The sequence below is a fragment of the Agelaius tricolor genome, unplaced genomic scaffold (assembly GCF_023055355.1).
Source record: "Agelaius tricolor isolate 1412-34295 unplaced genomic scaffold, bAgeTri1.0.p SCAF_56, whole genome shotgun sequence".
NCBI lineage: Eukaryota > Metazoa > Chordata > Aves > Passeriformes > Icteridae > Agelaius > Agelaius tricolor.
In genome coordinates this window covers 1,213,925-1,241,699 of record NW_027269316.1, presented here as the reverse complement: position 1 = coordinate 1,241,699, position 27,775 = coordinate 1,213,925, and the positions used below count along the sequence as shown (strand labels likewise).

The 27,775-nt window shown below is 37.8% G+C and overlaps 1 protein-coding gene across 3 annotated transcripts in view; it reads right to left on the bottom strand.

Moving 5' to 3' along the window:
- Positions 1 to 27,775, bottom strand: part of LOC139604872 (transportin-1-like) — a 136,960-nt gene that overhangs the window by 28,258 nt on the left and 80,927 nt on the right. For 2 of the 3 annotated variants that reach the window (XM_071456192.1, XM_071456190.1), the window contains exons 10-24: positions 24,257 to 24,317; positions 23,404 to 23,584; positions 19,818 to 19,970; positions 18,441 to 18,666; positions 17,329 to 17,500; positions 15,838 to 15,924; positions 14,975 to 15,082; positions 14,595 to 14,753; positions 14,411 to 14,498; positions 13,417 to 13,515; positions 13,111 to 13,206; positions 10,250 to 10,325; positions 9,364 to 9,463; positions 7,841 to 7,915; positions 1,187 to 1,329 (exon numbers count right to left, since the gene is read on the bottom strand). In XM_071456192.1, the coding sequence (XP_071312293.1) occupies positions 1,222 to 1,329; positions 7,841 to 7,915; positions 9,364 to 9,463; positions 10,250 to 10,325; positions 13,111 to 13,206; positions 13,417 to 13,515; positions 14,411 to 14,498; positions 14,595 to 14,753; positions 14,975 to 15,082; positions 15,838 to 15,924; positions 17,329 to 17,500; positions 18,441 to 18,666; positions 19,818 to 19,970; positions 23,404 to 23,584; positions 24,257 to 24,317 (1,789 nt within the window). In that variant the 3' untranslated portion in view covers positions 1,187 to 1,221. The remainder of the gene's footprint in view (positions 1 to 1,186; positions 1,330 to 7,840; positions 7,916 to 9,363; positions 9,464 to 10,249; positions 10,326 to 13,110; positions 13,207 to 13,416; positions 13,516 to 14,410; positions 14,499 to 14,594; positions 14,754 to 14,974; positions 15,083 to 15,837; positions 15,925 to 17,328; positions 17,501 to 18,440; positions 18,667 to 19,817; positions 19,971 to 23,403; positions 23,585 to 24,256; positions 24,318 to 27,775) is intronic. The other variant, XM_071456191.1, reaches the window with a different exon arrangement.

Below are 27,775 nucleotides of genomic sequence, written 5' to 3'. Positions count from 1 at the left end.
ATCAGCAAAGAGCTGAAATCACAAATGAGCTGATAATCACTAAAGAGCTGATCTCACTTAAGAGCTGAGCTTGCTAAGGTTGCCTGCAGCTGGGAGCTGCTTGGGAGCCCAGGCAGGCTGTGCTGAACAGGACTGCGCTATCCAGACCTGTGGCAGCCAGCTGGGGAATACCCTGAAACCCGGCCAAAGCGCACATTACTCGGGTGCATCAGGCACAGCATTGCCAGCCAGGCAAGGGAGGGGATTGTTCCGCTCTGCTCTGCACTGGTGTGGCCTCACCTCTAGTCCTGTGTGCAGTTTTGGGCACCACAATATAAGAAAGATATAAAGCTATTAGAGAGAGACCAAAGGATGGCAACAAAGATGGTAAAGGGTCTAGAGGGGAAGCCATACAAGGAGTGGCTGAGGTAACTTGTCTTGTTCAGCCTGGAGGAGACTGAGGGTAGACCTCATTGCAGTCTACAGCTTCCTCATGAGGGGAAGAGGAGGGGCAGGCACTGATCTCTTCTCTCTAGTGACCAGTGACAGAACCTGAGGGAATGGCATGAAGCTGCGTCAGGGGAGGTTTAGGTTGGGTATTTGGGAAAGGTTCTTCACCCAGAGGGTGGTTGGGCTCCCCAGGGAAGTGGTCACAGCACCAAGCCTGCCAGAGTTCAAGAAGTGTTTGGACAATGCTCTCAGGCACATGGTATGATTCTTGGGGTGTCCTGTGCAGGGCCAGGACATGGACTTGATCCTGATAGGTCCCTTCCAACTCAGGATATTCTATTGTTCTATGATTAACATAACATTCTTTATTCAATGCCAAGGTAATATAGTATGTGGTTATGAATGCATTTAACTTGTCATTGCTAAAGTGTCTTAACAAACTTGCTTTCATATCCTAGGGAAATATCCCTGCCTTAGAATACATCAGTCATCTACTAATTCATAAGTCATAAGGGAGCCTGTTACTTTAGCATGATGGCTTGAGGATTATAATAATCACTTTGCTTATTAAACAGGCACTTTTTTACACCTACATTTCCAACCTTATCTTGATACACTACTTTGTGTAGGGAAAGGTAGCTGTTCCAACATATCTGTAAAAGTTTATTCTAGTGAATTAATTATGTTTCATATAATATAAACAGGGAGGAAGACTTGTTATACAGCTCTGTTTAGCAAGGAAGGTTTGCGTGCTTACCTCTAATTGTGGGACTGCAGCCACAGTGCATGAGGTTAAACTCCATAGTAAGCTGCAAGGCGCTCTTTTAAGGGAAGAGGAAACTGGTCAGAGAAACGCCTCCAATTCTCATCCCCAACTTGATTTTTAAATCCATGAAGAATCTACAAATGAGAGAGGGGAGGGAAATCAAGATAATCATTAAACAGTAGATACACGATCATTATTTACTAGCAGCATATGCAGTAAGCCATAAACCGCTGGATTCTGCATCTGTCCATTTGAATTTCTCAGCTTAATATTTAAATGTTACTAAGAGAAAAAGGAAGTCCAGGAAACTTCCTAGCCTGGTTCAGCTTTTGGACTACTATTCATTGCTTGTCCTCCATGTGAGTGGCAATGAAGTCACAAAGCGTAGTTCAAGGGTGATCAAAAGAGACTTTAAACCCTTGGGATGGTTAGTGAGGGAAGCAGGAGCACAGGTTATTTTTTCCTCTGTTCTTCTAGGTGCAGACAGTAACATTGAAAAAAGCAGATGGACCCTGGCTACTAATGCATGGCTCCATGACTGGTGTTACCGCAAAAATTTTGGTTTCTTTGATAACAGGATGGCCTACATGGCACCGGGCTTGCTGGATTCAGATGAGATTCATCTTTCTCAAAGGAGGAAGAGGGTCTTGGGTCAAGAGCTAGCAGAGCTTATTGACAGGGCTTTAACCTAGATATGATGGGGGAGGGGGACATCATCAGGTTTAACAGTGATAAGGTGTGGGATGGCATGCCATCTCACTCATAGTAGATAGATGCCGGAGCCAGCAAGAGATGCCCAGAGCCTGAAGAAGGATCAAAGGTCAGCAGGAGAGAACCTGAAGGGCAGCACAAAGGAACTCCAGCCACTCCAGACATAAAGTCAGCTTCATCCGGGGCCCAACATAAATGCCTCTATGCCAATGCATGCAGCATGGGGAACCAACAGGAGGAGAAAGACTATAATCTTATTGGCATCACAGAGACATGGTGGGATGATTCCTATGACTGGAGTGCTGGAATGGAAGGATACAGTCTCTTTAGGAAGGATAGCCCAGGGGAGATGAAGAGGGTGTGTTGCCCTCTGTGTCAATGACCATCTAGAGTGCATGGAGCTCTCCTGGGGATGGATGAGGAGTTGACTGAGAGCTTGTGAGTCAGGATTAAAGGGAGGGCAAGGAGACAAGTGACATTATAGTGGGGGGTCTGCTACAGGCCACTCAACCAGGAAGACTGAGTTGATGAGATTTCTGCAGACAGATAGGAGTGGTCTCACATTCACAAGCCCTGGTCCTCATGGGGGACTTCAACCACCCTGACATCTGTTGGAGGGATGACACAGCAGAGCACAGGCAATCTATAAGGTTCCTGGAATGTGCTGATGACAACTTCCTTCTCCAAGTGAAAGAGGAGTCCATGAGTAGAGGTGCTATGCTGGACTTTGTTCTCACCAACAAGGAGGTGTTGGGGAATGTGAAGCTGAAGGGCAGCCTTGGCTGCAGTGACCATGGAATGGTGGAGTTCAAGACCCTTGAGGCAGCAAGGAGGGTGGACAACAAGTTCACTGCCCTGGATTTCAGGACAGCTGACTTTGGCCTCTTCAGGGATCTGCTTGATAGAGTGCTGTGGGATAGAGCCCTGGAGGGAAGAGGGTCCCAAGAGAGCTGGATGATATTCAAGGATTGTGTCCTCCAGACCCAAGTATTCTAACAGAGGAAATGAGGGAAGAACACCTGTGTGGATGAACAAGGAGCTCCTGGACAAACTTAAACACAAACAGGTAGCTTACAGAGGATGGAAGCAGGGAAAGGTAGCCTGGGAGGAATACAGAGAGATTGTCCAAACAGTCAGGGATCAGGTTAGGATAGCTAAAGCCCTGATAGAATTAAACCTGGCCAAGGACATCAAGGGTAAGAAAAAAAGCTTCTTTAGGTACATCAGAGATAAAGGAAAAGCCAGGGAAAGTGTGGGTCCTCTCAGGAAGGATATGGGAGACCTGGTTACCCAGGACATGGAGAAGGCTGAGGTACTCAATGACTTTTTTGCCTCAGTCTTCACCAACAAGTGTTCCAGATACACTGTTCAAGTTGCAAAAGATGAAAGCAGGGACTGAGACCGGGTTTGAAACCATTTAGGGTACCTGAAGGTGCACAAATCCATGGGATCTGACAAGATACATCCACTGGTCCTGAGGGAACTGGCCAAGGATATCCATCATATTTAAGAAGTCATGGCAGTCCAGTGAAGTTTCCCCTGACTGGAAAAGGGGACACATAAACCCCATTTTTAAAAAGGGAAATAAGGAAGTCCCAGGGAACTACAGGCCAGTCAGCCTCACCTCAGTGCCAGGCAGGGTCATGGAGCAGATCCTCCTGGAAACTATGCTAAGGCACATGAAAAACAAGGTGGTGATTGCTGAAAGCCACCATGGCTTCACCAAAGGCAAAACAAGCCTAAAAAACTTGATGGCCTTATATGATGAGGTTACGGTAGTGGTGGATGAGGGAAGAGCAAATGACATCATCTACCTGGACTTGTGCAAAGCATTTGACACTGTTCCGCATGACATCTTGGGCTCTAAACTGCAGAGATGTGGATTTGATGGGTGGACCACTCAGTGGATAAGGAATTGGCTGGATGGTCACACTCAAATTATGGTCAACAGCTCAATGTCCAAGTGGAGACCAGTGACAAGTGCTGTCCTCAGGAGTCAATGTTGGGACCAGCACTGTTTTTAACATCTGTGTCAGTGACATGGATAGTGGAATTGAGTGCACTCTCAGCGAGTTTGTCAATGACACCGAGCTGTGTGGTGGGGTAGACACACTGGAGGGAAGGGATGGCATCCAGAGGGACCTGGAGAGGCTTAAGAGGTGGGTCTGTGTGAATCTCATGAAATTCAACAAGTCCAAGTCACATTGCCCATGGGAATCACATGAGGTTTAATAAGAACAAGTGCTGGTGCTACACCTGGGTCAGGTCAACCCTTGGTATCAACACAGGCTGGGGGATGAACAGATTGAGAGCAGCCCTGCTAAGAAGGACTTGGGGGTGCTTTTGGATGAGAGGCTGGACATGAGCTGGCAATGTGTGCTTGCAGCACAAAAAGCAAATTGTATTCTGGGCTACATTAAGAGGTGTGAAAAGCAGGTCAAGGTTAGGGATTCTGCCCCTCTGCTCTGGTGAGACCCTACCTGGAGTATTGCATCCAACTCTGGGGTCCCTGGCACAGAAAGGACATGGACCTGTTGGAGCGAGTTCAGAGGAGGCCATCAGGATGATGAGAGGGATGGAGCACCTGTCCTACAAAGACATGCTGAGAGAGTTGGGGTTGTTCAGCCTGAAAAAGAGAAGGCTTTTGGGTGACCTAATTGCAGCCTTCTGGTACCTGAAGAAAGATGGAGAGGAACTTCATACAAGTTGTGTTTGTGGACAAAAAGCATGACATGACTCAGCAATATGCACGTGCAGCCCAGATACCAACTGCATCCTGGGCTACATCCAAAGCAGAATGGCCAGCAGATGGAGAGAGGGGATTCTCCCCTTCTATTTCGCTCTCCTGAGACCCCACCTGAGTATTGCATGTAGCTCTGGGGTCCTCAACACAAGGAAGATGTCTACCTGTTTGAGTGAGTCCAGAGGAAGCCACTAAGCTGATCAGAGGGCTGGAGGCCCTCTTCTATGAAGACAGGCTGAGAGAGTTGGGGTTGTTCAGCCTGGAGAAGTGAAGGCTTCAAGGAGACCTTAGAGCACCTTCCAGTACCTAAAGGGGGCTTATAAGAGCTGGGGAGGGACTTTTCACAAGGGCATGGAGTGATAGGACAAGGGGGAATGACTTCAAATTGAAAGAGGGCAGGTTTAGATTAGATGCTGTGAAGGTGGTGAGACACTGGAACAGGTTGCCCAGAGAGGCTGAGAACTCCTTATCCCTGGAGGTGTTCGAGGCCAGGTTGGATGGAGCACTGAGCAACCCGGTCTAGTGAAAGGTGTTTCTAGCAGTGGCAGTGGATTGGAACTAGATGATCTTAAAGGTCCCTTCCAACACAAACCTTTTTGTGATTCTATGATTCTAATGTCTTTCTTAAAGGAAAAAACCCCAACATTTCAGTTAAGGGTGACATATACAATATCGCTACGCACACAGATTAGCATAAAGTATATAAATATATATTTTATATAAATTTAAATTTACATATGTGTGCGTATGTAGTTTTAATGACTATGGTGACAGCCTAGAGTTAGGCTGAACATTTTGTCAATTGATACAGTTTATATGTTAAGATTACTGCGTTCACATTCATTTTTTTAAACCTATATGTTCTGGGAGGAAAGCTGAGCCAGAACCACCACCAGCATTTGACAGAATGAATGCCTGTCAATTTCTTGCAAAAAACAAAAGTATCCTGTGAGAGCTGTGTTTTTTCCATGGAACCTGTAGAAAAACTGTTACTAAAAAGGAAGCTATTAAAATCTTTTGTGTTTTGAAAGAACAGAGATCCACAACATAAGAGGGGGGAAAAAAAATCAAATCTACAGGTTTCAGTCTGGACCCTCCAATGTAATAAATTAACTGAAGGCTACAAAAATTGAATGACACTGTCAAAAAGGTCTTAGTATTTTAGCTCCTCTTAATAGAAAATAATGCGGTCTCTAAAGTTTTGTTTTGTTTTTCTTTTCTAAACTCAAAGGTACATAATTGTGGAACAGTCTATCATGAAAACATCCTCACAAAAAAAGCAATGTCAAAGTTAAAGCTCATGATACTGAGTTCACCCTCAACACAACTTTCTCAAGCAGAGCTGTTTTTAAACAGCATGTAGCAATAATATTACAGTGTCACAAGTTAATTTACTGCTTTTCTCCCTGAAAGAGACCTTCCACAGATTCACCTCTCTTTCCTAACCCAAAGAGTCTGATTTGGCAGCTGCCAAGAAGCTACCAAAAAAAAATCGAAGAATGTTCAGGTACAACAAAAGGAGCACTTTTAAAAAAATATCTTACAGGACAATTTTAGCAATTGAGCTTCAGTTACAGTATTCAGATATCTTGCTTTTATAAAACATGATACAATTAGGGTATATATCAGATCTCAACACTGGCAGCTCATGCACCTTTGCTCTTGGAAGGAGTATTTTCTCTCTTAGCTCTAGTGCTCCAAAACCAACAAACCAACCAACCCATCCCCCCAAAACCCAAACGCTATCCACTATCAAGAGAAAGACCTTGGGGGACTACAAAATTTTTTTCTCATTATTTCTAAAAGGCATAATTATCATTGGAAAATATGTAACTGGACTACAATAATCATGTATTCAACTAACAAAAACTCATTCCAATGAGGAAGCAATCTAAAAAAATTGTATGCCATCACTTGAAGAAAGCTTTGTCTCTGTCCTTGCTTGGCAAAAACCACAAAAAATACACTTTAAAAAGCAAGGATGTCTTTATGCCAAGTGACCAAGAAACACTGTGTCTACTTTGAATGCATTAGCTCCCACGTGGATATCCTGGAAAGAATCTGAAAAAGAGGAGCATAGCTTATTGAAGTATTGAATGCTGAAGGAGCAGGACAGAAACATGTACTGAAACTGCTTTGGACAACCATCACAGACAGCATCCTTGACTTTCTTTTAAGCTTGTATTTCTTGTTTCCTTATGCTGATGCTAGAATACTCAGAGCCATGCATTTCCTGACCTTGATATTCCTTTGAAGCTTCTCAGATATTTGGTCTCCTAACGAGGACAGTGAGATTTTTTTGTCTTTGATACTCAAGACAGGATTCCAATGTTCTAGTTCATTCTGATGCACACACTTGGCATTACTTGAAGAGGAAGTGCCAATATTGGCCCATAATTCAAGTATGTACTTAGAAATATGTTCCATTTTATCTTTAAGAGGACCATTAACTTTTGAACATACATCCTTCCTAAAACTAGAGATTTCACTTTACAACATACAAGAAAAACCACACTACTGAACAATAACAGTATCTGTGCATGAAACTGAAATAAGTTTATTTTGTTCTGGTTTTTAACTGAAGACACTAGTGCATAAACACAGTATATTATTTTCTGTCTCTGTGTGTGTTTTTTTTATTTCATACAAGGCAAACAGTCCTTTTGATTAAATTCTATTGACACTTTGTCTAGGGATGCATTCTTGGCTATATTTGTACATAAGTTTCTTGAAGACTTGCTTATCCAAGAGGAACTCTGAGGAGGGTTAAGCAGTCCCAAAAATTTATTTTCATCTGGAGCAAGATAAACAGATCAGGATACTACTGGAAGATTTTCCATTTTCAATTTTCTAGATATTAAAAAAAAAAAATTCTTGGGGGGATGGGTCTTAAACCATACAGATCTCATTTTCTAGAAAATAAAAAAAAAGGGGAAAAAAAGTTTTCTATGTGGTATAAAACCCACTGTTCTTCCAAATGCAGCCAAAACATAGTAGGCTGGACATTATAAAAATATAGGTTAAAAAAAAATCAGATTCTTTTAATGTTTTGTTTGAAAGTTTATGACTTTGCAAGAAAGCCTTCATGACCACAAATACAGTAAATGTTAATAATGGAAATAAAAAACAAGAAAAAAAAAGGATCCAAAAATAACTACAGTTCAGATATACTGTCATACTAGAAACATTACCTTACAGAACATGTCTCGGAGATCATCTTTTGGGTTAATCCACGATGCAACAGCATCACAAAAAAAAATAAAGTCCTATAAGATTAAACAATCACATAGGTTAGGAACCTCACATTTATAGGTCTGAAAACAATGTCCAATGTTTGTTCTATGAACTATGCAGGGTATCTGATCCTAACTCACAACTGCTTTTAGTTTTATGCCTTTATTTTCTAGTTAATTCAGACAATAATGGTAAGCTATTGTATGTTTAAGTATATGGAAATAGAAATAGCTGAGTGTAGGAATACCTTTGTTTCATAGGATTTTTTATTAAATTAAACCACAGTTAAAAACACCCCAAACCAACAAACAAACACCTCTTCCCTCCCCCACACCACACTTGTCTAACTAATCCTTTCAGTACACATTATAAGTTTGAGAACCAATCATCTCAATAACAATCAACAAACTTGGGATCACACTTGCAACTTACTCTCATGTATTTTCAGTTGGGAAAAAAGCTGTTGTATTTTTTTAAGCAGAGACAGAACTTGTTTCTGGGATACACAGAATGTGTACATGTTCAAAACTAAAGCCACCCCAAAATCACTATTTTGCTTTACCTCTGACTATACCATTAAACATCAGTCTTAATGATTAAGTTGATAATGCATGTTTTTGGATAGGAACTGAGGATAACAACTACATAGGAGGAGAGCTTGGATAATGAAGAGAGTCCTTAATTGCTCCCTCCATTTAAACTGTGTGAAAGAACAAACAGACAGCAGAAGAGGAAAATGCTAAGTACAAGATAAGGGATACGTGAAATGAACTGAAAAATTCAAAACAAGATTAAGGTTCAATTCTTGCATTTCAGGGAGAAGGATTCCAGGCAGAGGAGAGGGAAATTCACCTTTATTTTCCCCTTAGAAAATATTACCTTCATACAGCTTTACCTTGGAACTGCACAGACTAAAGAGCAAATCATATTCTAGAGATGTACAATTTATTTTAAAGGGATGCATCTTCCTTGTCATGTTGACTATTTAAGCAATATATCCAAAGCTGAAAGAGAATCTTCCCTGACCCAGTTTTAAGAATGAAGAGGTGGCTATTGTTTTTGTTTTGTTTCTTTTTTTAAAAGCCTAGATTGTATCTGAAAAACAGGTTTCAATATGTCAGCTTTTGTCTTGTATTTTCATACATATCATCAACATAAAAAAGACTGGTAGAAGTATCAGAATACAGTTAATCCAAGTTCATTATTGACATATTCCTTGTAAGTAAAAGACAAAAATGAATTTAACAATGCTGTCTTCCTTTCCATAAGTGATAATTACTGAAGCAGAAATCCTGAAGTATCATGATATGTATAATTTGAAATATAAACATTTTGGTCTCCTTGATGCCTAAAAAGAAGTTACAGCACATACTACTGGGAATTGACTTCAAGCTAAATATTTTTCATACTCCGTATACAGCTTTCACTAAATTTCACATGAGCAAAGAAAAAGAAGTTAAGATCTATTTATGTATCTTACTTGGACTACTCCACTGGGGTTGACTGAGATCATGGTACATATCCCACGGAATGCTGAATCCTTTTCCTCATTGTCTCTTATGTTTCGCAGAGAAGTGCACCTAGTAAGTTGGAGAGCAAAACTTAACTAATTCTATTACTTTTTGATTCAATCAAGTCAGGACTAGATGACAGCATTTGATGGAATAAGTCACACTGATAAGATTATCTGAAACACTATTTTGAACACTTAGAAAGTTACTTGTTGCACACAGTATTTACTAGTATATTCCCATTAGGTATCATCTACAGAATCTTGCTTTCCTGTTGTACTATATAGTTAGAAAGTGTGACCTGTATTCCATTAAATACAAAAGAAACACATATAAAAATAATTATAATTATAGAAACTATCATTATTAGAAGCAGAACATATAATACTATTGCAATATGAATTGTCAGATATCACTTAAAGAACAATTATTTAACCTTTACAGCAGCAAGCAAGCTATTTTATACATAACAAGTATAGAAATAGATTACTTACAGCAATTCAAGCCTCAGACTGAATTTTAAGTAAAGTAATGCACAGTTTAAATTTTAGAGTATTTGCATGCATTGTATTATCATTCTCGTGGATTTTAAAATGCTCTTTCATAGTCAAGCTTTAACACGCAAGCATGTGACAATCTTATCCCATGCATAAATTAGTCGTTAGCCACAACATAAAGAATACATGACAGTGCTACTAAAAACTCACAAACCTGATAGGACAAGATTAGTCACATGGTTGGCAATGATTAAGGATTGAGATTTTGTAACCAACTGAAAATATATCTAAAAGTGAGATAGAAGAAAGAAAGAAAGTGAAGAAAAATGAATTAAAAAAATTTTTGAATAATACACACCAGGGTCTTATAAACTGCTGTAGCATGGGGGCCACCTCTTGAGGACAAACGTAACCAAGACGACCAATTGTTATTGCTAAGGTAATGCAATCACGGTTATACATCACCAAACGCCAACCAAGACATGAGCAAATGAGGGGGGAGGAGAAAAAAATAAAGAAAAAACAACAAATAACTCAGAAACAGAAGCCAACAGAATCTGTATATGATAGTAAACATAAGATTTCACCAGTGCTGTTTATTACAACCCCTTGAATAAGAGGCAGCAACATATATGGTATAGTCTCCAGGGTAAAAGAAAAATTAAAGAAGTAAATGAGAGAACACCAAAAAACACAATTTGAAATACAAAGGCTTTCTGATGTAAGTAGTCATTCTGCTCTCTTCAGAATCACCTCTTACAGTAAATTTACCTACTATACACTTCAAAGTTTTTAATAAAAAGTACTATTATGGATACTATTGATAGAAAGGAATTAATCATTTTTGGTTTTAGTATCAAGTAGTCCTAAATATTTTATTTTTTCAATATTTAGAATTCAAGATTTTGATAGGCCTACTATCAGTAAAAATACATTTATAAACACTTTTACATGGAATACATTGTGGTCTATCTAATAAACACTAAATAGATTAAACACTCTCAAAGAGACCCAAATATTTGCTTTCTTCATAATCTTGTAGAAAAATTAAAGTGGTTGCTAGTTCATAGCAAGTGACTGGATAAAATTAATTTTTTAATCCAAATATTTTTCCTGTTTAGAAAAACTTCCTCATAAAAGTTGTATAATAATCTGACTTTTGATACAAAAGCATAAAGACAAAAAAAAGTAAAACTGCTTCTCTGAATGATTAGGTATTGTGGTCCTTTGTTCTGAGGGCCAGACTGAAGATAATATCATCATGAAAGTGTGTTTTAATGGTGTTTGCTCAACTCACAAAAGATTAATCTTCAGAAAAAAGAGAAGGTGGGAAATAATGTATCAGAATTACTTGAAGCAAAATACATGAATAATACTAAAATCCAGCAGATTTATATGAAGCAAAGAAACCTATGTTCAAGGGACATACTATGCAACACTAATTAACAGGCGTTTGTGAACAGTTTCATGAAACATGCAATAAAGCAGATGATGCTTTCTCCAGTAAAAGTTTAGTGTAGGATACACTAGCAGTTTTAAATGTACCCATTCCATGAAAGCTACATGTCGCTGGTAATGTACTATTTTGCCCAGACATTATTGATTTCAAATTTTCAGCAGATCTAACACAAAACTGCATTTGAAGTGATACTTTCAAATGAAAGTGCACTTTTATCTGTAAATTCTCACAGCTAGAGTCTGTATGAGGAATAGTAATTTTTGTCAAAGGGTAACTTTTGGCATGTACTCATTATTTTCTATGCAACTATTTTACTTAAGCTGATCTCATATGTTTCCATAACAGAAATGTTTTCATAGCTCATTGCATAACAACCTACAATAGAAAACATTAATACTCTTGCACATACCAATGGCATGTAGTACAATATCCCACAAGAAACTTATCATTATACCACACTCAACATTTATTTACAACTTTCCATCTGCATTTAAAGTAACTATTAAGATACTAAAAAAAGTCAGTGTTTGGATGCCTAAAAAAATTCTCTGCCAGTGATGGAAGCAAACTTTTAGGTACTGGATGTTTCTCAGATACAGATATTACATATCCATCAATACAGACAAAGGGGCTTGGGGGCAAGAGGTAAGAAAATTTATTTTGCTATACTATTCCATGGTGCATTTCATAACAAGCAATTAGAATGAAAATTATCTTTTCAAAAAGCAGTACCTATAATATGCCAGACAACTAGGCAATTTTTCCTTCACATTCACCTTCCATACTAAATGAGGGGATGGGGTGTGGAGAATACTGAAGGAAAAATATGCATAGAAAGAAATCCCAATTTATCTCATACTTAGCTCAAGCCCAAATGTAACGAGCACTGAATTTGCATAATTTTCAATTATGTTCAGTATAATGACTAAGCTATCATTTTTCTTACAAGACAGTTTTCAAACAGAAAAAAATCAAAATATTCTAAATTAGTAAAACAGTAAACCTGAAACTTGTTAAATTATTAATAAAGTTTTGCTGAAGTATGGAAGGTGTTCCTCATACCAGAACATGCCTTCTATAAATGCAAAAAACCAAGCCTCAGAAATTTCAGTTCAATAAGGCATTTGGGGACTGCTTCCAATTTGGAAGGCAAAGCAGATGTCCAGAACATAGAAACATACATGCCACTGTTAAGACTTCTTTTCAGAAATTTGACATTAAGTGACCAGGTAATAAAAATTATACATAATTTCAGTTATGTAGTGGTAAAACTGCCATCACAGATCTAGATTTTTGTGCATATTGCTACAAAGTAATGTTTTAAAAAAAGTGCATTATTGTAAATCCAAAGAGTTCATTATTTTTTATATATATGCCAATTACATTTGTTTCACACTAGACATGTACATACAGTACACATGAAAGGACATGCATATATTAAAATGAGTGTAAAGCCACTAAGTCTTTAAGTGTTACTGCATACATTTGTCATATTGTATACATAAATAAAATTGGAAGAATACTTTAATAGATGATAAATATAAAATGCTATAAAGGTGAGAAAGCAATAACTTTAATAATCTAGATATATGATAGATGTTTTTCTGCAAGACTGAGACTTGTAAGAGTTTCTCCAAAACAGTTGTTTTTGCTTATAAAAGCCAAAGATATAGCAATAAAATAAGTTCCATTCAATTTTTTAAAATCATTGTAGAAAAAAATTAATTCCCTTAAACATAAATTATTCAGTTTTTGGATACCTGTGTTCTCTAACAATGTCTTTGGAGTGTTGGGTCTGTTAATTATTTCTACAAGCTGGTGCAACACCATTGGAATATAATGCTGCATCTCTATTCCTGAAACAGCCAAAAAAAAAACATTCAGAAGAAAATGACCATTAATATATATAATATATTTAGATCTGGTACATTGAACTTACTGTCAAAGACAAGAATTTAAAACTGAATTTAAATTTTTAACATGAAAGCATCACTAGAAATGAAAAACAATCCACAACCCAAACAAACTATTCTAAATATGCGAATATTCAAAGAAAAAAATCTTACCCATTTGGATGGAGATTTCTCCAATTGCCCAGGTGGCATTGTTACACACAGAAATGAATTCAGGGTTTAGGTTTGTTCCCAAAATGGGCATGAAATCAGCTAGAAGGAACATTTTAAAATCTCATCACACAATACAAGCAACCATCTTGTTCTATTACTGTAAGATCACAAGGAGAGGGAGTTTAAAAAAATCATATAAGTGTATTTAAATTCTTGTAAAGCATTACACTTGAATTAACAAGAGCTGTATTTTTGCTATATATCAGATTAGTCTGGAAGATACAACCTAAGCAGATCAATGCAAATCCTTTCAAACTATGATTTAAAAATATTTCTAATAGATTTTACATTGATGTAACTCTAGAAACCTTTTTTAACCCTTCCCGGGAGTAGGGAAAGAAAAGCACACCCGGATAGCTATGTATTCAGCTGTGCTAAAAAAGAAAATTACCAAACACCTCTCCCCAAAACAAACACCCCCTTCAGCAACAAAAACAAAAAACCACCAAACACAACACCAAGCCCCCCAAAAAACCCCAACAGCCAACAACAATGAAGCCTAGAAAGCAAATCCCAGCTTTGATTAAAATGACAGATGTTATAATCTATCTTTGTGACTAATATTTCACTAAAATTAAAATTCCAAGCCTATCCAAGTATTCATAGATTCTAGTAGAGTAAAAATCCTACAAAGCAACTGTTCTAATTGAAGTGTAAGTACATCTGTTTTTCTGTATTCCAGCAAAACAGGAAGCATGTTACATAATAGAAATCAAGCAACAAGATGAATTTTTGCACTGTCTACAAAAAGAACAACACGTCTTAAAACACACAGTTTAAAGGAGAAAAGACTACAGACCCTTGCTGATAAAGGAAAACTAAAATCTACACCATGACAAGGTAACCCACAGAAAAGGGAACTTAACAATGGCTAAACCATCCTCCTATCAGTTTATAAAATAAATTAATTATTTAATATGCAAAAGAAACATACCGATGCAAGGCTTAACATGCTGAAAACATGCCTTTGTCAGATCACCTAACAATGCAAAAGAACTCTGCCGCACCTCAGGCATTTTATCCTAAAGAGAGGAAGAAAAAAAACCTGACAATTCTAGAAGTGTTTCTGATTCTCTTTAGAAAGAAAATTCTTGGATTAAACAGATTACTCATCTCACCTGCATACATTGGTACATTAGTGTCAGGATATTGCTGCAAGCCACTAGCTGTTCAATGTTGCCTCCAAGTCCTTCAGCTAAACCACTGAGTAAATCAAGAGCTACAATCATGAAATCTTTATCTGGAGCCTCATATTGGTCTGGCTGAGCATTGTGCAACTGCAACAAATAATTATGCATTTTCAAAATGAGTATTAGATTTTCTTAGGGGTATGCATAAAAGTAAAAACAATCAAACAATTAAGTTTCAGAACTGCAGCTTCATTTAAATATTCAATAATTAATACTACAAATCTCCCTGCAAACCCCTAACTTTACATAGTTAATACATTGGTTTAAGGAGATATTCTGAAAACATTGGAATAGCAATAGAAAAATACCATGGCTTGTGCAAGAGTCTTCTGCACCAGATTGACACAACGCTGGTACACAGGCTCACAGTATGGAAGAAATCCAGATTGCAAGGCAGTAGCAACTGATGACAGGCACTGAAATAAAATAAAGAAGAAGGAACAAAAGTGAGACACTTTCTTCACCTCCCCCAAGTACCCTTTACTTGTGTGTAGTAAATTAAAAGCATTTTAGGTATACTCACAAGTAACTGTTTAAGTAAAAACAACCTGGAAAGGTAGTACTGATTAGCTGAGCCAAGGCAACCATCAGCTAATTGTTATTCTCTCCTATGTATGTCAGTTGAGAAAATTTCTCAGGAGCAGCATCTTCTTCAAGGTGCCAAGACAGTTCATATGAAGACAATTACCATAATTCAGCTATCATTTTCACTAAACTTCACTATGCTGACAATGTACAAGCCCTAACATTACCCAAGAGTTATGAAACTAATTTCTCTAGAAGTGTTTTCCTGCTTCACACTTGGAAAGTACAGAGAACAGACTACATTGTCTGGTTCATACCTTCAGCCTGTTGGTAATTTTTTTAATTAAAGGACGAAAGGAAAGCAGGGAGAGAAGACAAGAACAACAGGGATGGAACAATTTTTTAAAAACAAAGAATCCCAAAGAAAACACCCAAGAATGGCAGGGAAAAAAATAATTCTAAAAGATTTCTGCTAAACTTAATAACATTTCCTCAGTTAAAAAAATTTCTCACTATTGTAATAATATTTTCTCCATAATGGGAAATACCTAACACTGACAGCATTTATAGTCACACTTCCTAGTAGGAACATCCTTAGTAGAAGAGGCAATTCCCAAAAGACACATACTCAAATTTTAACATTTACCTCCAATAAAGGGAAGAGATCTTTATCTTCATCTTTCAACATGTTCCACTTCTGGATTAATGGAGGCATTAGCATCTGAATATATTCCTGTTTAAGATGAAAATGCATCAGCTACTGAAGCATTTAATTGCATAGTAGTTTATTTCAAAGCTAGAAAATTTATATATTTTACTTTTTCAGGAAAAAAAATATACTGCAATTCAACCTTTGTTGAAATATATAGTAGTTGAATATTAGAACTTAAATTTTATGTCTTAAGATTTTTTGCTGAGGCACATAAGTACCTTTGCAAAACAAATATTTTCCTCCAGGTTTGGCTTCAGTCTAGCAACTTTTAATAGCTGCCTGGGTTGTTACATATCTATAGGATTGACTCAGGGGCTACAGAAAATGTTTTTACCAGCAATACAATCTAGCTGTGCATCTGCCACCTGCTTTTCTCAATCATCTTCCATTGCCTTGATGCTTCAACTCTATCCCCAGAAGTTCCTGAAACCTGTTCCTCATTCAATTACTCATCCATGAAGAAAGTAATTTTCTATCCCTCCAGAAATGCGCACTTACCAATTCTGTATAAAATGTTGCATCTTCTCGGCCACTGCTGTCACAGTCACAAGGACATTAAGCAAGGCATCCCTGTAGTACTGTTGCTCCCAGAAAGTATCCAAAGAGACAACAGATGCTGCCAGCTAATGCTATGTCCAAAGATACAATATTTTAAGCAACTGAAGAAAGTACCACCATTACCAGGAGCTCCCATTTAGCTTCCTCCTGGTGCTGTCAGAAGTCTGGCTGGCCAGGGCCAGAGAGAGATTGGAAAATATGTCCTTTGACAGTGTGGAGTCTTGAATGGCAAATAAAATGCCATGGCAACAACCCAAATTGTTTTATTCTAGTTTGTCTATGTCATGTGAAACACTATAGAGAAATAAACCAAATTTCAACAGCATGCATGTGACATATATGTATATCCTATTAATGAACATGTATACGACAAAAACCCCACTACACTTGCCTGTGCTCTCTGTGATTTACTCAAAGGATTCTGTGATTTTAGATATAAAATGCACATCTATCCCACTCTTGGATAAAGCAATCTCTAATGATGATGTGCATTGATGCATTGGAAAGACACTCAGAGCAGTTTAGCTATACTGAAAGTGGTTACCAATTTCTTTAAAATCCCATTTCATATCTATATATATATCTATATATATATGTCCTTTGAGCTGAAAAATTCTGAGAGTAAGAAAAAGTCACAATAATGAAAAGTACATTTTGCAAGCCACCAAACACACAATTATTTATTCAAAATGGGGAGTATTTGTGTAGTGTGAAAATTACATACAGTCTATGTATATTACATGCAAATATTTATTATTATTGAATCCAAGATTTTTGTTTAAAAACATATAAAGCACACTACAAAAGCCACTCAACCAGTTTTTCAATATATGATGAGCGTTTCTACAGAACATAAAGTATACTCACAGGTTTATTTAGATGATGTCCTACAGAATCTGCTAGAGTTCCTATAGCATCATAAAGAATGAGCAGGTTTTTATGCTGATATTTGCTAAATGCGAAGACCAAAGTGTCAAGTATATATGCAAGATAAGGAACAAGCTCTGTACAAGCCTCCTCTTCTAGAGTAGCAAAGGCACTGATGGACAAAAAAACCCACCCCAAATAGGTCAGTCAATAGCTTGTAAAAAACAAAACACGACCACCCCAAAATGCCCTAAACTACCCATTCCTGGTTAAACACAGAACTGTATTTAGTCTTTAAATTCATCCAAGGTATGTTTTTACAATGGTATTATTGAGACAAACTCAATCTATTTTGATTGAACACAAAGATTCAGCTCAAACTGCGATGAGCAAAATTAAAAAAAATTATGGTAAAAACCTTTTATGTATACATGTTACAGATCTAATCCTGCTTTATGAAGAAACTTTCTTGGCAGTCTGCTGTGCACTCCTCCCCTACACAAACTGACATGTAAAAGCTTTACTTGCTGAGCTTCCTGCACAAGTGGTATACCCATTCTATTAATGGTGTGTCCATTCTTTTTTTTTTTTTTTTAAATATCGGCAGACAAGGGACAGAAGGGAATCTTACCTCCAAGGATCTCCTTTCAAGAGAAAGGGAATATCCCTTGAAATAGTTGTAACCCAAATTTTTTGGTAATCCTGAGCTAAATATAAACATTGCTAATGCAATGATGGGATAGTTTTCCCGTATTGACCTTGCTCATAGGCCTATAAAAGCCAGATTCCTAGACAATGAAATTTCAAATATTGAAAATAAACAGGTGTGACATACAGATAATTTCTTTTTACAGCAATAGATTGTTTAGTTTGCTTTTCATATATTCTAAAAACAAACTGGACAAGAGAAAGACAAATTATCTGGTTTTGTTTTACCACAACTCAGTTGTGATGATTTCAGAAGAAGCCGAACCCACCCCAATTTAAAAGGAAAAAAAAAATACATTAGGAGCTAGAAATGGAGTTATAGAATAATCAATTAAGGCATTAAAATATTTTCCCATGAAAAAGCAGTGTCATGGATAGTACTTTTTGTTTAAGCTTTGGCTCACCTGCAGGCAGCTTCTTGTACTCTCTTGTTGCTATCCAGAATGCGCTTTAGCAACTCGGTCATTAATGGCTTCAAGTATGTGTCTGGGGGTTGACTAACTACCCAGTGTGCATAGCGACTAAGAGTCCAGCAAGTGATGGAGCGCACAAGAGCCTTTTTATTAGAGAGGCACTGAATAAGGTGAGGGATCAGCTCAGGAAGATATGGAATCATACCCTGCATGCAGCCTAGAAGGAAAAATATAGCTATTACAGTATGAGAATTAGAAAACATAATAGAGCTTTTTGTTATTTCCTAGAAGGGATATATTTTCTTCCTTTATCATGTAGTAATACATTTTGCCAATATACAAAGCAAGTCTACCTAATTTATGTTGTCCTAAAATGAAACCACACCATAAACAGTAATTAAAATCCTCAATCGAATTTACATTCATTCCAACTACATTTCTACTTCAGTGCTTCTCCAATCTCCATAAATTCTGCTTTATTAAAGGGAGTATAGCAAGAACATCCAAATAAAATTGGTGTACAAAGCTTGGAAGTCTTATGCCAGTCTACTCAGAGTGACCAAGACAACAAGCAGAGAAAGATTAGGCCTTGATAACTAATCACCATATCATTAAAAAAGATTTCTTTAAAAATTTAATTTTCTTCTTGTTTTCTCTTAATATAACACAAATACTGACCAACAATAAAAGCTGCACACTTCGAGTCAGCAAGGGCAGTAATATACTAAGATTTGCAAGAAGTACTAACTTTTACCTTGCTTGACTTGAAATCAAAACCAACAAAAATGCTTTCTAGATACAAAGAAAATATATGTTCACTAGGCACTGTAGGAAAAGATAGATAATCCAGGCATGGACCCAAACATATTCCTTCAATTTCCAAAACAGACAGAGATTATGGAAATATAGGCAAAAAGCCAAGACTGTAAGTAAATACAAAGAAATGGAAGTTAACGCATTTAAATCAGAAAGCCATCCATGAAAAGCAGCTCAGGGCACTGAAGTCGTGGGACTTGTCTTCTCCATTTCTGAAAACACTGAATGAAATGTAGATATTCCTGTTGTATCAAATCAAGGTAGTATTTAATGAGAGACCAAGAAATATATGCTACAGAGTTAAAAAGGGGAGGAATAAAAGAAATTATCTAAGTTTTTGAAGCCTCAAAAAAATGCACAGATTTGAAAATGAAAAATTAAACAAGTAACTGCAGTCATCAACCAGTAGATGTAGAGATTATTCACTTAAAAACAAAACCAAACAGCTAAGGATGCATACTTGCTTGCACAAGTAAATTCATCTAGAAGGAAACCCAGAACTGCTTTAGAACCAATAAAAATTCAGTAACCTGATATGCACTGTTGCCTTACCTTCAGCAATTGCTCCAAGAACAAGGATACCAGATTCTTTAACTACCCATTCATGATGGAAAAGCAATTCCTTCAAAAGGGGCAAGATGTGTGGCAGAAGTTCATCACGAAATACATTAGCCAGGACATCTAGAGCAGCAGCAGAACATTTCCCTGAGGGGAATTAACAATGTTAATCTTCTTATTATACAAGCAGTTGTAGTTAAAAAGTATGATCCTCATTTTAACTTCGAGCTGCCAGTGATGCCTTAAGTTCTTAAGTTTTATCTTTCATATTTTTCAGATTCTGTACTGCCTTAGTGTGTAACTCTGAACTTCATATTAAGTGTTAGCAAGTTCTCGTCACAGTTTAGTTAGACAAAACAATCCTTTTCCAGCCTGAGAACCAAGGACACCATTGCAGCTTCGGGCACAAAAAGCATAAACAATGGTGAATTGAAGAGAGCAAAGCAAGAGGATGGGACTTCATAACCTGAAGCTGTAACTGGACAATTAACCCAAATATAAATGAACCAAAACTTATAAAAGTGTGAAAACTCATGACTGGTCATCCCTCTTGTGACCATCTTGGGTGTAGCCCTGGCCAGGCTCTTGTACTGTGCCCAAGGTGTATCCATTATGGCCTTTTAATAAATACCTACTTTATTCTTTAACTCTGCCTAGTCTCTGTTCTAGGTCAGCCTCTTTAGGCATCACAAGGGTATCAGGAGGAAGGATACTTTAATTTCATTACAATACACAGGGATCCATTGTGCTCTGGTACAAAGCCATAGCTTTTAGGGAGCCATTTTTGCAGCATTTTTATAGCCACTAAAAGGACTTATACACTAGGGATATTAAAACACTCACTGACAGGTGATGTACTTTGGACCTGATTAGCATAAGAGATTTTGATAATCAGGATGCCTTGTCAAGAACAAACAGAGCAAGAAGATTGAATCAAGAGAGAAGATTGAATCAAGTTCTACAAACAAGAGATGTTGCAAAATGTATAAGTTTGTTTATATGATGATTAACCCAATCATTGTAGTAAAAAATTACTAGCCTTCCTAGAATAGTATATAAGCATATGTAGTCCACAATAAATTTGGATTCTGACCACCACCACTCAGTCTCCCTGTCTCTCTCCATCGCCAATAGACAGGAACCACACCATTATATCACAACATTATATACACTACATAATTTCAGGATGGTGTAACACTACAAAAGAGGGAAGGTCTGTGACATGAATGCAACATACTGAAGCAATTAAGGAGAAATAGCCAAAAAATACTAGCAAGTGATTAAAAAGAAAATGTTTGACCATGACCTATGTCTCAAAGCAAAAAAAAGTCAAAATCATCAATCTCTAGAGACTGAAAGAAATTTACTGACTTTTGCTCTGAGCTAGCTCCTAATTCTGTGATGTACCTATACAAAGAACACTACTTTGAAATTTGTTTGAAAGTTTTTAAACTCATATTTTAGCACATAAAAGCTCATAAAAGAACAGCTTCAAAACATGATTCAAAAATCCTTACTCTGGTTTTCTGCTGTGGGGCTGACATGTCTAGAAAAATAATGCTAAGATGGATTTATAAAGAATGCTCATATTACAGAACTTATACAGTATTTTTTTCCAGCATATTATGATCTCAGTTCCTTGATTCAACTGAAACAAAAGTATATACAAAATGGGTAATCAGGCAAAATATACATAGCAAATGTAACATGCAAAATTCCTAAACTGGATCTAAACTACTAGTGGGCCCAAGCAAGACACAGACAGTTTTTCACTTGGGAGGTAGCAACTACTAGAACAGATAATAAATACAAAATTTTTTCTACTCTGCTTCTAGATGATGTCCAACAGGTTTGAATAAAACCAAACATGAGCCCTCAACTCAGAGCAGATCTCCACTAAAAAACAATAATAGACACCACAGACTCCCCAAGACCAGCACCTGCTGGTTCAGCTTAGACTGTTTTAGCTTTCTACTAGAGGAAAAAAAGGTGGACTCCCATATTTAATTACCAGGTCTCATTACTAACCAATGCTGCTGTGTCAGGCTGAGCTGACATTACCTCTCTGTTCAAATTGGAAGTCAAATATAGAACACTGGATAAGAAATAGGGCATACAATTCTGAAATTCAGATAATCCAAATTCTGTCAATTACAGATAACATATATCAAAACAGATTTCTTAACTGTTCTGTTCTCTCTCTTTCCTAGAGAGCTTTAGCTTCCTCATCTTCTTAACCAAAACTGTGGACCACACAGCACCCTGTCATTTCAGTTATGTTTTCCACGAAATATTGATTTAATTCTGCAATCTCTACACACAATGACTAAAAGAATAATATTATGAATTTAAAACTATAAAAAAGATACTTTACAAAGGAAATTATATTTGTGCTTTTTGTCTTCTAAATTATAATAATAATAACAACAGTATTATCAGTGTTAGTATTATTTTAAAATTTAGAAATGTCTCAAAATTGTTTGATCCATAAGCTTAAAGGCACATTCATCTGTACTACATCTGAACTACTGGTAATAATGGTCAGTAGTAGCATGTAGGTGGAAGAAAAAAAATCAAACACAAACCAGATATAGAGGGAAGACTGAACTAAAAGAAAGCATTATTAAGCTAACAACAATGTGTAAGATTGTATTGGATCTGGCTGAACTGGAGTTCATTTCCCCATAGCAGCCCTCACAGCACTGTGCTTTGCATTTGGAGCTGGTAAAGTGTTGTTTACATACCAGTGTTTTGGTTACTGCTGAGCAGTGCTGACATAGCATCAGCACTGTCTCAACATTCCACCCCCCATCAGTAGGGTAGGGATGGGCAAGATCCTTGGAGGGGACACAGCCAGGCCAGATGACCCAAACTGACCCAAGGGATATCCCATACCATATGATGTCAGCTCAGATATAAAAGCTAAGGGAGGGAGGAGGAAGGGGATGGCATTCATTATTTATAATGCTTGCCTTCTGGAGCAACCCCTACAAGTGCTGAAGCCCTGCTTCCGGGAAGGTGCTGAACATCGGTCACTGATGGGAAGGAGAAAATAAACCTATTTTGCTTTCCTCTTTCTTTGTGTGCACATTAACTTTCACTTTTGCTTTAGTAAACTGCCTTATCTCAATCTACTAGTTGTTTTCAATTTTCTCTCCTCTGTCCAGCTGGTAAAGGGAGTGATAGAGTGGCTTGGCAGGCACCTGGCATCCAGCCAAGATCAACTCACCACAAAGACTTTTACTAAAGTAAACAGTAATACATGTTTTTTATTACCTTGTAGAATTAAAATTCAAACCCCAAAGCTTCTGTTGAATTGCATCTAGTAGATGTTTGCAGATCTATTGGCTATATTCAAAATATGTTTAGAGGTGGCTAGATTTTTCAATAGTTATATAGTCAAAACATCACCTGAAAGACTCCCCTCTGCCCAAAACATCAATTATATCAGCAGATAGTTCATTTTCTATTCAAAAGCAAAGCCTCAGTATTCTTATACAAAAACTCCTTTGTTTACTGTGGTTCTTGTATTATGCAAGTAGATATATTTTAAAACATTTTACACATTACTTTGACATACTTAAATTCCAGTCAGAAATAGTATCATCATCATCAAGATCATTGTCATCATCATCATCATCATCATCATCATCTTCAATACGATCTTCTTCATGTGGCTGAGCTACTGTCCGCGAACGATGAAAACGAGGTCTTATGTCCTGTTCACTATCTGGAATAGCTTCATCTTCTTCAACATCCCCCTGTCAAAAAATGTTTTATCAGATAAACCAGTGCAACCATATTGCTCAAGGAAGTTAAGAATGTAGTGCAAATTTTAGTTCAATATTTTATAAACATGTGTGAAATTCACATCCCACTTGTGCTGCCTAGCTAACTAAAAATGCCATTGTTCCTGCATTGTGATACAGTATTTACCAGAAAAAATTCAGGAAAACAGAAGCAACAGAGGTAATCTCACAGAAAAGCACAAAGTACTCTTCTTGTTAAGAAATTACTCTTGATGGGAAGGAATTAGAAAGAAGAAGAGATAGAGAAATTCTAGTACACAGACACATTCTAAAATGTTGTGATGGAAAAAGCTGTGTAGTGCAAGCTAGAAGGGCATTAAAATTAATTCTGATAATTTCTTTATAGGCTGCTTTGCTGCAGTCATTCATGGGTAAAAGTATCCCAGCTCTGCCAAAATTTGGTGGAAGGGGAGAGGAGCAAAGCAGGAAAACCCACAGATTATTTTCCAACAAACATGGCAGCAGTCGTATTCAGTTTTTGGAACAGCACACCTTGCCCCAGAAAGCTAAATCTCCATTGAATAGATGGCAGACCAGATCTGGTCTACCAGCTCAACCATTCTGATTTACAAGTCAGAAGCTAACCAGATATTCTTACTGAGTATAAAAGAAAGGAATGCTTACCTTTAACAGAATAATATCAATCTCTGAATATTTCATACCATTTACCAGCACAGGTATCAGTCTACAAAGAAATATTGATACATGTCAAGAAGGAAGACCCTGGTAACTACAGGCCTGTCAGTCTCACTTCAGCACCTGATAAAATTATGGGGAAATTTATTCTGGGACTTATTGAAAAACACTTGAGAGACAACGCAGTCATTGGTCACAGCCAGCATGGGTTCATGAGAGGGAAGTCCTGCTTAACCAACTTAGTTTCCTTTTACAAGGTCACCCATCTAGCTGACAAAGGGACACCAGTAGATGTGAGGATTTTTGGATTTTTAGCAAAGCTTTCAATACTGTTTCTCACAGTATCCTTCTGCACAAAATGTCCAGCACACAGCTAGAAAGGTTTATAATAGATTGAGTGAACAACTGGCTGACAAGTCAGGCTCAAAGGGTTATAGCAAATGGGGTCACATCAGACTGGCAACTGGTTATCCATATATTCCCCAGGGTTCAATTTTAGGGCCAGTGCTCTTTAATGTTTTTATAAATGATCTGGAAGCAGGAATCAAATGTACATTAAGTAAGTTTGCTGATGATACTGAAGTAGGAGGAGCTGTGGACTCCCTAGAGGCAGAAGCACCCTGCAGAGAGACAGACAAATGAGAGGGCTGGGCAATCACCAACCATATGGAGTTTCACAAAGAAAAGTGCCGGATTCTGCACCTGGGATGGGGCAACCCTGGATGTACAGAGAAACAGGAGAACAAGAGACTGGAGAGCAGCACTACAGAAAGGGACCTGGGGGTTCTGGTCGATGGCAAGTTGAATGTGAGTCAGCAGTGCTCTGGCAGCCAGGAAGGCCAACCATATCCTAAGGTGCATCAGGCACAGCATCAACAGCTGGGCAAGGGAGGTGATTGTTCCACTCTGCTCTGCACTGGTGCAGCCTCACCTTGAGTGCTGTGTGCAGTTTTGGGCACCACAATATAAGAAAGATATAAAGCTATTAGAGAGCATCCAAAGAAGATGGTGAAGGGTGGCAAGGGCAAGACTAAGGAGGAGTGGGTGAGGTCACTTGGTCTGTTCAGCCTGGAGAAGAGAAGGCTGAGGGGTGACCTCATTGCAATCTACAACTTCCTCAACGGGGCCAGCGGAGGGGGAGGTGCTGATCTCCTCTGTCTAGTGACCAGTGACAGGACCCAAGGGTATGGAATGAAGCCACATCAGGGCAAGTTCAGATGGGACATTAGGAAAAGGTTCTTCACTGAGAGGGTGGTCAAGTCACTGGAACAAGCTCCCAAGAGAAGTGGTCATGGCACCAAGCCTGACAAGAGTTCAAGGAGCATCTGGACAACACTCTTAGTCATATGATTTAGTGTTAGATAGTCCTGCAAGCAGCAGGGAGTTGGATTTGATGATCCTTATGGGTCCCTTCCAACTTAAGAGATTCTATAATTATATGTCAAAATAACACATAAATAAAGCAAGCTGGTTTTCAGTTAGCTGGTCCATAATTTTGGCTGTAACCACATTTCCTCCCCCCAACAACAACAAAAGAAAACCAACACAAAAAACCCCAGACAAAAACTTAGCCTAATAACAAGTCAGCACCTTAACCATACTCCATTTCATGCAGTTCATTAATACTTTGTAATATGAAAAAGTGTTAGTTTCTAACTAGATGTAGCCAGATGGCACAATTGAGTTTTACACTTTAAAAATAGGATATTCTTCCACATGATGAAGTCTATTTTGAAGTACCTTTCAGAAATTAAGTCAAAAGCTTTTAAGTAAGAATTCACACTTCCAAAATATGTTTGATAAACAAGTTAGTACGTTGGCTCTCCTGTATACCATTTGTCACTTCACTTACCTGTGGCTGAAAATTCTACCTCGCTACTCTTAAGGATGGGAGTCTAACTACATCGAGCCCTCCTATCCTTTTGTGATTACTTCAAGTATCACTTCTTAAGACAAGTCCCTGACTTTGCAGAGATCTTGACATTAGTCATCATTAGTCTTTATTAGAACTTTACTTAGTTATTAAACTGGTTATGGCCATGGGTCCCCAATGGTAATGTTGTATGGCAAAAAAAAAGGACTAGGGAAAAAAAAAGTCAAGTATTTCACATATAAACACATTCACTACAAAAATTAATCCGTAAAAATAAATATATGTATTACATGCCAAATCAAGTGAATACTAAAATCACCATGGACTGACCAAGCAATAGCAACAGACTCAGTCTCTCTATATTCTGCAGCTGAGGAGTATTGTTTCTGAAGGTATTCAGACCAGCAATAATAGTCATGCATCTCAATGGCGATATGAACTAAACAAAAATTTCCCTCAAATTACAACTGGAACATGGCATTAACCTGTGTTTAGGCACAGTGGCAAGAGGCAACCACACGACTGCTCTGTGGAGCAAGAGAGATTGATTTTAGTCATGAGGGCTTTGTGGTGGTGCATACCCCCCATCCTTGGGCCTGCCCTATGACCTCAGAAACTCCGGACAAATCTTGACTGAACCAGCTGAGCGGTGAAGCATCCCTTGACCGTACCACTTGGGCACTGAAGTGTCTCTGACTGTGCCAGGAGCTCTTGCATGATATAGGTGGGAACAACACTGACCATGACAGGAACATCATCTGACTGACCAAAGTGAAGAACAAGGATATGCAGTTATCCTTGTTAGCCTTGGTAAATAATTTACCTGATTCATAGCCCAAGTGAAGTGGTACCATTGTTACTGGACTTTCTAGGAAAAAAGCCCAGTAGTTACCAACTTGGGTCAGTGAGGCCCTTTGAGTTCTCCTGGACTGCAGTGGGCTGAGTCAGCACCTCCCTCTGAGTGAGGCCTCTCAGAGCTCGCAAACCCTCAAGTTTGTGATACTCAAAGGACCATCACTGATGATGAGGCCTAGGCTGATATTTCCCCCCCATTTCCATGCTCCTCCAGGTGCAACCCTTGCCTGTTGGGAAACGCAAAGGAAATGGACGTATTTCACTGAACCTGAGGGGAGTTTTTGATAGGTACATTTACACACATAGAAATAGGTGTAGACATGAGTTTACCTGTACATGTGTAAATTGATTATGGTATGAATGTTTTTTAGAGTGAATCTATAATTTAGTCACTGTTATAACTGTAATAAATCCTACTGAATAACTTTTCAAACATTAAATTAGTCAATGATTAAGTGCTGCTAAAGTCTTCTGCACCATTATATTTTGTATCCATATCCTTTGCACCCTTACCCCCTTTTGCATTCCTGGTCTCCATGCAAATCATTCTAAATTGATTCTAATCCAATTTTCCTATGTATGCTTCTTCTATGTAGTAATAGAGTGAGCCTTGCCATCAAACTCTGTAAAGTCACACTTTCACAAATACATATTAAAATTTGCTTTTTGCCAGTACCTTTGATGGTGAGTCTGAGAAGCTGAAACCACTTGTTCACAACAATTACCTTCTGAACTTTCAATGAAAGAACACTAAGTATTCAGATTAACACCCATTACTT